At 53.8% G+C, this 10621-nt stretch overlaps 1 protein-coding gene across 1 annotated transcript; it reads right to left on the bottom strand.

Annotated features, from left to right (window-relative positions):
- Nucleotides 1-500: 500 nt before the first annotated feature.
- On the bottom strand, nucleotides 501-7053 carry SPRY1 (sprouty RTK signaling antagonist 1). Its single transcript, XM_084262708.1, has 2 exons — nucleotides 6949-7053; nucleotides 501-2844 (listed from the first exon to the last, which is right to left on the bottom strand). Exon 2 carries the CDS (start codon nucleotides 2787-2789, stop codon nucleotides 1827-1829), a length of 963 nt encoding a protein of 320 aa, XP_084118834.1. The 5' UTR covers nucleotides 2790-2844; nucleotides 6949-7053; the 3' UTR covers nucleotides 501-1826.
- Between the last annotated feature and the right edge of the window lie 3568 nt (nucleotides 7054-10621).

Raw genomic sequence — 10621 nt, 5'->3', positions numbered from 1 at the left:
GCATGTGCTACTTTTTATCCTGCCTTTGCTTGTAATTTACATTTTGAGCTTGGCAGATTGATTGCTTCAGCTGAGGTCCCAGTTAACCAAGCAAGAAGTTCTACAGAGGAAAATTTAAAACAGGCTTACATGTTGCTCTGGGATTCTGTAGGAAATAACAAGACCTCTTCACTTACAGCTTCCTCCTTCACAGCTGTATTTCCAAGTGCTCTGGCAAATAAATAGGACCTACCCTTCTTGGCACTGTTAAGCACGATGTATGTATTCAGTTCTATTAACTATCCCAAAGCAAAAGACCAAAACCAAAACATACTTAATATGTATGTATTTAGCCAACTTAAAATCAGGTAAACTACACTAGACCACAGACTAGTGGGTTTGAGGTATCAACAGGAAGTTATCTGCTACCTGACAGACAGCAAGTAAGAAAAGCCCCAGCAATAGGCACCTTGTCACTCACAACCTGCCATCACAACAAAAGAACTCAAGAGCCATTTTCATTAATTAATATATTTTCTGCATTATAGTTAACATATGTACTTTCTTTGTGTCACCCTTATTTCGTTAAGTATTGATATTTTGTTATATTCAGACATGAGTACATTTTCAAAGTCTTTTTGCAATAAATATCATAAAATAATAGAGATTCACATAATAAATATTCTTTACAATAAAAAAAGTTTTAACAGACTTTTGTCTTAAAAATAGTTGGCATTCAACTTTGTGTTTTATACATAAAATATACAAAAAAAAAAAAAAAGAGAGAGGACCACAATTTGTGGCTAAGGCAATAAAAAAGGGACAGAATAAAATTATAAAGTACAGAACAGAGCTAAAATTCACTAAACCAAAAGGATCAGGAGAAACTTTAAGGATTCAAGAACATCTAGGTGACTCAGTGACACCTGAAGGCTGTTTGGATATATGAACACCACCAACTTTAATATCAACTGAGACTGACAGACTATAAAAAACCAAGAGTAGGAGGGTGGAGTTAGCGATATCCTTCAAAGATCTGACAGGGAGAGAAACAAGTGAGCACATTGCAGCTGTAACATCTCCAATGTGAAGACCTACATAGTGTAGCAAAAAACAAAGTTACACTGAAAACATAAAAGGAAGAGGCAGGGTAATTCTCAGTGATGAGAATGTGCCAAAAGTTAAAGACAAAAAGGGGTAGGAGGTGGGTAAAGGGGGGAAAAAAGAAAAAAAATGCAGGCTGCTTACAGAAGAGTCAGGCCTTTCATTTGGTAAAGCCTTTATTTTACATCCCTCTTCAGAAAATTAAAAAAAACCCAAACCCTCACACATACAAAAAGGGTTTTTTTTTCCACAATTCAGGTCACTCATGAAAGTTATTCTTCCTTGGTACCCGGGGGTAGAGGTGGAGGGAGGGGTGTTAAGGAGAAAAAATAATTGCTGAGAACAAAAAAAACATCTTTGGGAAGATATTCACAGAGCAAGAAGCTTTGAGAGCCCAGTGAACCCCCACTGTCTCTTTCAGGAGTGGTTCGGTTACAAACTCAAAAAGACCCTGCCAACGTTGAGCGGCAGGCGCAGATACCAGGTCCGCACTTACCAACGAGCAGCAACGACTATGTAAAACGCTTCATACTCAGCTGAGTCGATAGGAAGAGGAGAGCAAAGATGCTAAGGGGAAGAACTTGTGTATTTGAAGTTGGGGGAGACAGAAAGGAAAGAATGGGTCCCCAACCCCCTCAAAATGGGGGAAGGGAAAGGAAAATGAAAAGAAAAACAAACAAACAAACAAAATCAGCTACAACCTGAAAAACGTAAGTTGGAGGAAGTAAACCTCCCCCCAAAAATCATGAGGGCTTGCCCTGACCCCGGGAGGGGCAGCTCTCCAGTTTACAATAGACCGTGTTGGAGTTCTTGCATCGGCAACCTGGACGATTGACGCGGTCGTAGCACCCCCGGCAGAGTTTTAGGCATCCTTTTGCAGGAGGGTAGCAGAGCAAGCAAGGCAGAAACAAGGACATTGCTCCCATGCACAGGTACCTAGAACAGCAGTGTGACTGGGAACAAGAGCAGGGATTATCCGCGTAAGAGTCCCCTTCATCGTCGTTAGAACAGTGGTAGAAGATCCCTTTGACCAAACACATGCAGGTGCTGTACTCCACCATGCTCTCCGCAGAGCACAAGCACTGCCGGTTGCAGGCCAGGCAAGAAGGGAGGGCCCTCGGGGCCGTGCACTCGCCGCACTTGCACTTCCCACACTGTTCGCAGATGAACTTGTGCTGCGCCAAGTCCTCTTTCAAAGGACTCTTCAGATCATCCACCATCAGAGACAACTGCTTGGGCTGTGTCCGGATCGTCCGATCGGCCCTGTGGCCTGAGCCCAGCCTGGATGGAGGTGACCGCCCCAGCAGGCCCTGCTCTGAGGAAGCACTGCTGTTACTCCCAGAGCTAGCTGCACTCCCCGTGCTGGTGGACCTGCTCAAGACAGGGGCCCTTGCATTATGTTGATGTGCCGCGTGCCCCACATGGCCGGGCCTGTGTTCGTAATTATTATTCACATTAATTGGTATGATTTCGTGGGTCCTTTCATGCTTCTCTTGCCTCGGTGCGGTCCGTGGTGCCGACTTTTTCACCACAGATGGACCTTCGGTGTATTCGTTGCTGCCCCTGATTGCCTTGATCTGGTCCAGTGACAAGATAGCCGTCGGATGGCTCTCCCTTTCATAGTCCAACCGCTGCCGGCTGTCCAGGGAGGGCTGCTGAATCACCACTAGCGAACCACCGCTGCCGTGTTGACTTTGGGGCTCCATCTGTAGTGATCTCTACTTCTGGCACTCAGTGGGAACCTGGCATGCATCTGAAATCCTGAAACGACAGCAAGGATACAGAATAAATAAACATCATGTGTGTGTACCTACACACGCATGCACAGGACCAAAGACAGAAGAGGAATAAGGAACGAGATACTTTCTGAAAACAGAAATGACACGGCAAACCACAGGTTGCTCTTGCCACCTCGCACCCCTCTCCTTCAGCGGGACATTGCTGCAACGCTGAGGATCGGTAACAGGGAGGCTCTGGGTATGGCATCAGAGACAATGAATGCAAAGGAGGCCCCCCATACCATTTAAAATATATATACATATTTAAAAAAATCAGTATTAAGCTACATGTTTACTTGGCAAGCCACAGCAAGCGCTTCTCTCTTGTTACCAAACCAAACACCTGCCTACATAGCAACAGCAATTCTGGATGCTCCCCTGGCTAGGTCAGAGACAGGCAGGAACGCTGCCAGGGGCATGCTCTGCACAGCCAGGTAAAGCACATGCACAGTCCTCACTCTGTCACACTTTCTGATGCCACACATTCAGGTCTGCTCCCTAGGACCTTCGGAACGTCTCCTTTCTCAAGTGACGGATGTGCCGCTGCAGAGTCTCCAACCAAGTACTGTCAAGCGGTCAAGCCATTTGCTATATAACCAAGTAACTCGACTTACAAATCTAATACAGCCCTCGTAAAATTAAAGCAAGGGTGCAAACAACTCGTGTTCAAGTGTTTTCTGATCACGGGCCAGGTCGTGAAAGCCAGAGGTGTAGAAAAGGCTGAGATAAAACAGAATTTGTAAGAACATTAAGAGACTGTGACAAAAATACCCCAGACGACCTCAAAACACAATGAAACAACAAATTCAGTTTCACAAGACCAACAGATTAAAAGCTCCTCAGATCAATACAGCATCTTCTAGCCTGTATTTTAAATAAACATTAGGCATTTCCATGCCTTCACGCTGCCTAGCTATGGATGTGAAGACTGCAAGGCTGACAAGAAAGCTGCAGTGACAGTCCTGTCCCTACTTAAAAATTTAGATGAGCACCTAAATGCCGCGTTTACACAGGGAACCAAGACAACAAACTGCTTTGCTTTACTGAAAGCTGGGGGAAAAATCCCTCTCCTCTCCCCCTGAGAGGCTGCACAGGTTTACCCGAAAAGAGAAGAAAGGTAAGTGCCATTAAAGCATTTCCAAAACTCATCTTGCTCACCCGGACTGGAGCTGGTCCCCACCGAAGAGGGAGGGTGGCAGAGCGGTGTGGAAGCCCGGGGATGGAGGAGAACAGAAAGGTTTCCTATAAGAGGTAGTCAGCATCTTTAGCACCCCAACCACCAGTAAATGGGGACAGCTTCTGCCAGAGCACAGTCTCTTTGTGCTGACCCAGTGCTCAGAGACTTCATTTGACATGTAACGGCACCTGCGTGGGCTTCAGGGTGGGCAAATTAAGAAGAGGGGAAGGAAAAAACTCAGGACCCCCCCAACCACGTTCGCTTCTAATTCACCCCACATAACAAGCCGCCTTCTTCACAAGCACTGAATACAAATCCGCAACAGACCAAAGGTGAATGAGTGCGAAGAGAGAAAAGATTTACAGCCGCACCAGGAGCTCCCCAGGGGATAGAAAGTAATATCCCAAGGAAATGCGAAAGACATCCAGTGCCATCTTTGGGGGGGGAAGCGCAACATCAACGCGGCGCGCAGAGTGACAAGACCAGCTGCAGACCCGCTGCAGGCCGGCACGGCCGGACAAGCCACCTCCGCCCCCGCGCAAACAGCTTTTAAACCGGTCGGGTCCCCGCACCCCCCCCCCCCCCCCCCCCGCCTCACCACCCCCCTCTCAGTAAAAATAAAACAACATACAGCGAAAACGCCGGGAGACCTCCCGTTCCCGCGGCAGGCACAGCCTGCACCTTCTGCACCGCATCTCAGCCATATCACCCTCTCTCCTCTCCACACACCCGCTCGGAAACGCCGCCAGCCCCCACCTCCCCTCCCCACACTCCCCCTCTCCGCTCCCCTCCCCGGGCAGCCCCGGGCGGGCGGCGGCGCGGCGCCCTCTGCGCCCCGAGCGGGGCGAGGCGCGGAGCACGCCGCTGACGGAGAGGAAGGAAGGGGAGGGGAAAAAAAAAGGAGGAAAAAAAAAGTTATGAATGAAAACAAGGGCTTTTTTTTTTTTTTTTCCTCCCCCCTCCCCTTCTCTTTCCCTTTTTTTTTTCCCCCTCCCTCTCATGCAGGGGGAGGGCAGAGCCCGAGGTCGGCGCTGCCTCAGGAGGGCAGACTTCCCGGCGTTTAAAGCGGCAGCGCCCGGCCGCCCGTCCACTACAGCGCGGGGGAATCCCCGCCGCCGCGGCTTGGCGCGCACCCCCAGCCCCGCACCGCCAGCGGGGCCGACTGCGAGAAGCCCCCTTTCTGCGTTTCCTTCTTTTAACGTTACACTCGTTTGCGGGCAAACCGCGGTCCGCAGCGAGACGCGGCCCCGACCCCCCGCACACACGCATACCCCGGTCCCCACACACATATACACCCCCCGCGTCCCTCCGAGAGCTCTGCCGGGCCGCGCCGATCCCGCCCGACGCCCGCTCCCTGCACCGGCGAGCGTGGGGCGCTCCCCTCCCGCCGGTGCCCAAACCCATCGCGGGGGTGTCCGGCGGCACCTGCTCGCCGCTCCAGCCGCGGCGCCGCAGCCCAGTTCGCCTCCGGTGTAAAAGAAAGGAAAGCACGACGGGTCCCAAACTTACTGATTTCCACGGAGTCGCCAGCAATGGCAAATCCACTCGGCGGAGGGCAGGGTGCCGGCGGGGCCGCGGCTCCTCGCCCTCCCAGCTCCGCGGTAGGGGGAAGGCAGGCGGGCTGCGCTCCTCGTCTCCGCAGAATCCCCCCCTCCCACACACACACACACCTTCCCGCGGATCTCCACGTCCTACTCGGCGAGCGGAGGAAGATCCAGCTCCGCTGCCCGCCGCAGCTCTCCTCTCTCGGGGGCCAGCGTTCAGCGGGGCCGCTTCCCCTAACTCGCTCCTCCGCGGGACGCCGGGGGGTGGGTGGGGGGGTAAAAGAAGCGCTTCTCCTTCGGCCGCAGGTATCTCGGTCCGGGGGCGACGGGAAACAACCCAAAACCTTTCTGCGGGCGGCTTGTCTGGATCTGGCGCAAGCCAGCCGCGGGCACCGGGGCGCAGGCTCCGGCAGAGCGGGTTACTGGCGAAGGAAGTCTCCACACGAAGACGCGGGGAACGCAAAGGCTCCCAGCTCGGGTTATTATTATTTCCCTTCTCTGGCTTGAGCAGTCCCGGCGATCCCTCCACGCTGGGGTAGCGGGAGGGGGGGCGTGGGGGGGTGGTGCGTGGTAAAAGGAGATGGGGGAAGGAGTGCACGGCAGCGTTCCCGGGTCCGGCGCTCGGCTTCGCCGCACGGTCCTTGCCTCAAGTCCCTCCTGGCAACGCGTGGCCGCAGCCCCGAGTGCGGGGGGGGGGGGGGGGGGTGTTGCAGCCGCCGTAGGAAATCACGAAGAGGCACTTGCCCGCACGGCACAGCTCCGCCAGCTGCGAATGGAGCCGGAGGCAGGGCGCGACGGCTCTGCGGGCTCTCCGCGAGTTGCCATGTGCTTGCTGTTGCTGTCGGGAGGTTGACTGACAGGCTCGGAGCACGGCCGGCACGTCAGGGAAGAAAAACGGCGGATACGAAGCAGCCCCGGGCAGCGAAAGCCTTGCACGGAAGCCTACCCGGTGCTTCGAGGCTGACACGGAGCTCCGGCACGCAAGCGAGGTCCCCGCGTTCGGCAGGACAGACCCGTCACCGCGCTGGAAGCTTGAGAGCTACCAGCGGGACGTGACCGGCTTAACGCTGTTCTCCCGAGAAGCCGAGAGCCCCGGCTCCCCGGCCCGGCAGCCGCTCCCCGCGGGTCGCGCCGGGCGTGCGGAGGAGCGGAGCGGGGAGCAGCAAAGGCGGCTCGCCTCTCGCCTCCCACACAGCCGCGGCGAAGCCACGGCTCCGGCTCGCACCGCGGCCGCCCCGCAGCCCTTCGGTCTCCCCCGTCGGTTGCGGGAACCCCCCTCGCCGCCCGCCCGCAACCCCCCGCACCTGATCCGGCGGCGGGAGATCGCGGAGGGGGAGGGGAAGCAGCGAGCACCTCCCGGGCTTACCTAAGGCCAAGGTGAACGCCCGCTTCCCGAGGCACATTGGCGGCCCCGGCGCGGAGTCCAGCCCGGGCAGTGTAGGCAGCCGCGCCGTCCCGCCGCCCGCTCCGCGCTGTCCCGCCGCCGTCCCGCAGTGACTCGGACCGCGCACCACCGCCTTTCAGCGCGCAGCCCCCGCCCGCCGCCCGGCCGCGCCCCCGTGATGTCAATGTGTCACTCCGCGGCGCCCCCGAAATCCCGGAGTGGATTTCCCCGCCCTCCCCGGGAGCCGCTCCCGCACGGGTCACGGCCGCGCTCTCCCGCCGCGGCGGCTCCGCCGCAGCACACAACCCCTCCCGCCCTCCCGGGGCGAACCGGCGGCGGGGCGCCGGGCTGCGCGTGTGCGCGAACCCGCCGCCGCTCGGGTGGCGGCTCCCGGCCGCGCGGTGATTTGACCCGGCCACCGGCGCCCGGCCGGCAGGGGGAGCGCAGCGGGACAGCGGGTTACCGGGGCGGGCAGGGCTGGGGGGGATGCCCCGGGCCCCGCGGGTCTCGGTGCGGATCCCCGCACCGCGTCTCGGCGGAGCAGGGAAGGAACGCCTGTGCCACACTCGTGCCCCAGCATCGGCGGCACTCTGGCGGCGGCCGGCCCGGCGCAGTAACCCTTGCTAGCCACGAAATGTTCCTGCTTCCCTCAGACCAGGAAAGCTGGAAGCCCGGGGCTTCAGGGAGCATTTGCCCGAGGGCTCCAGGGAGCGTTGGCCCTTGCAGTGCTTCCCTTCGGTGGGCAAGGGCTCTTCCCAGCAGTGGTGAACCGACGAGGGGTGATGGAGCGGCCCCCCATCCCTCTCTCTGCAGCCCTTCCAGCCGGGGCTTGGCCAGGTCCGATCCAAGCTCATCGCTGTGCTTCTGCCAGGCTGCTGAAGACATCCCAGTGATGCCTTCAAAGCCATTATTTGTATGGCCAAACACCATCTTCCAAGTTCTTTTTTGTTGGATTTTGGGTTCTTCCCCCCCCTCCTTTCAGCGACTAAAATAACACGGAAAGAAAACTATGTAGAAAAAGAAATCAAAATTCTGAGAATTACTTCCAAACAACGTGCAGCGTGTCAGAACAGCTTCCAGTGCCTGGCTAAACCTCATTGCAGCCCCAAGTTTCTCTGACACATTCTGATTGTCTTTTTACAACTTCTCTCCCAAAAACTGTAGTCTTCCACATTTTTTCCCCAAAAGGAAAAAAAAAAAAACCAACAAACCAACCATTTATTAAGAATACTTGGAGCTGCTTAGCAGGAACATTGATGCACAAGCCAAGAACCCCTACAAACTGGACCTCACTGGTGCAACGGTGTCCTTCCGTGCCAGTGTGAGCACGTAGGTCACGCTCACGGAGGCAGTGCAATTGTTTTCTATTAAACTTCACTTAGCTCAGAAAGAAAATGCCCAAACTTGCTTTTATATTTCCTTCCCCCCCCCCCCCATTTCCATCATCATACAAAAACTTTACTTCAACCACCCATTTCTCTGTGAAATAAAGTCCGCCTGCACTAAAGGTTACGTACTGAATAGCACCAGTACTTCCCAGTTTGTCATGAAGTACAGACAAACTACAAAGGCCGCCTTCCAACTAGAGAGGCTCAAGCAACAAAACAGCAGCATAAGAATCTTCGGCGCGGTCCTAAAAATTACCCTAATTCATCATTAATTTTGCTATGGGAGTTAGAAAATGCGGCAGCTTCACCAAAAAGCATTCACAGGAGGCTACGAGCGCAAAAGATGAGACTATTTTCAGCAGAACCTGTCTGAAAACTTCAGGACCCATCAAATTAAACAAAAATCCCTACCAGAGACAAAAATTATTCCAAAAACCTAATGTTTTCTCCCACGGAGCAGCACTGTCTCTCTTCCCTTTGCTGCATTTTAGGGCGCTCTCACAGAACAGTCCTCCTCTGAAATCTAGGCGAACCCAAAGGCACAGCACTGACATCTCGGCATCATGGCATGGGCAGAGGGCGAGCCGGAGGGGAATGGTGGGTAACTGAGCCTATGGGGTTTTCGGGCTCAAAGCTGGGAACGTTCACATTTGGCAACTGCCTGCCTTCTCGCCAGAGTCACGCTGCGCTTTTCCTAGGCTACTGCTGTGAAACCATCGCTTGACACCTCTTCTTTCACATCTCCAAAGTGGGTCCTACCTTAAATAACCATGCCAAGCGTAACAGCTTGAGTTTTAGAAATACAATACTGGGCTTAACTGGGTCAGTAAAATAACCAAGAATCCTGGCAGCAGTTTCCTATCACTTGGCACATTTCAGTGAAACAAGGGAAAACCCTACGGCTATATCTGAGGGCTCTCCACAGACTCAAGCAAGCATGCCCGCATGTCATGTAAGTCATCTCCTTCAGTTTTCTTGGAAGTATAGCAGCAAGAAGCTTTTGTTAGGTAAAGGAAAGCTAAAATTCTGGAGAATAAGTTGGCAGCTTGGAAGAGGATCGACACGCCTTATGACTACATCCTGGCACAACCTTAATTTGTGGATTGACACACGGGATCAAATACAACCAAGTTATTTTCCGTCTCCGAATTGCTGTCTAAAGGTACCTGGCTCTCCCACCGGTGACTAAAGAAGCCAAGAGAGACCAGCACTCTATGTCTAAAGTTAATTCTTCTGAAATAACTCCCACAATTTAGGTTCAAGAGACTGGGTGATGGCCAGTAGCTGTGACTCAATCCCCATTTCCGCTTTCACTCTGAGGATCACGTACTGGAGATAATCTCCACGTTCCGCAGTCATATGCTCCTTCTCCCTCATGCAAGCTTTGGTGTACTACAGAGAAAGCAGAGAAGTCCATCATGGTCTTCTGGTTTTTCTTCCTAATCCACACCCAGAAGCAACCTTCACCTCTATGATGTCACTCAGCTGACCTTCACAGGCAGTGAACTACACCTCTGTGAAGATGAATTGGATAAACCACGATCCTCCTGCTATCAGTAACGAGTAATGCTGCTTCCGTGTTGCATCCTGCCTGGGAATGTTGCCCCCTAAGCAGCAAAAGTTTGTAGACGTGGTGCTTCGAGACACGGCAGCGTTGGGTTGATGGTTGGACTCGATGACCTTAGCGGTCTTTTCCAACCTTAAAGAGTTTGTGATCCTATGAACTCCTAGGCCTTGCTAAGGCACAGATCCCAGTTGAGGAGGAGGAGGAGGAGGTGCGCTCAGTCCCCGGTTCTTCGTTCCTCCTTCAACACGGCGTGGGTGGCTTTGTCTGTGAAAAGCAAGAAGTGTCCTATCAGCAGCACCTCGCTTCAGACAGAAGAGGTGACAAACAGCCCACGCTTGCAGCATTGGCTATTCACTGTTCCCATCACTCACCTCCATAGCAGTAACCATCTCGAGCCAACGCGGTGTTGAGCAAACTCAGAGGAGAAAGTGTTTACACCTTGATGCAAGTTATTTATCAGTTAATAAGCAATCCTTGCAGCTGTAGGAACACTTCTGGAGCTCTACAGGAATTCAAAGGCAATTTAGAAAAGCGCCCCACACAATGCCATTGCTAATGGAATTATAAACACAAGTGTTGTGCTGGTCTTCCTCTGTAGAACGCGTAATCTCTCCCACCAGCCACGCAGCGATAATCTTGCAGGGGTGGGTGGGTGTTGGGAGAGACCACCGGGCCCTGCAGCTCCCTAAAAGCTTTGTGC

Source organism: Gallinula chloropus (genome assembly GCF_964237585.1).
Source record: "Gallinula chloropus genome assembly, chromosome: 4".
Lineage (NCBI taxonomy): Eukaryota > Metazoa > Chordata > Aves > Gruiformes > Rallidae > Gallinula > Gallinula chloropus.
The sequence above is the reverse complement of the archived record's forward strand: the minus strand, read 5'-3'. Positions and strand labels throughout refer to the sequence as shown.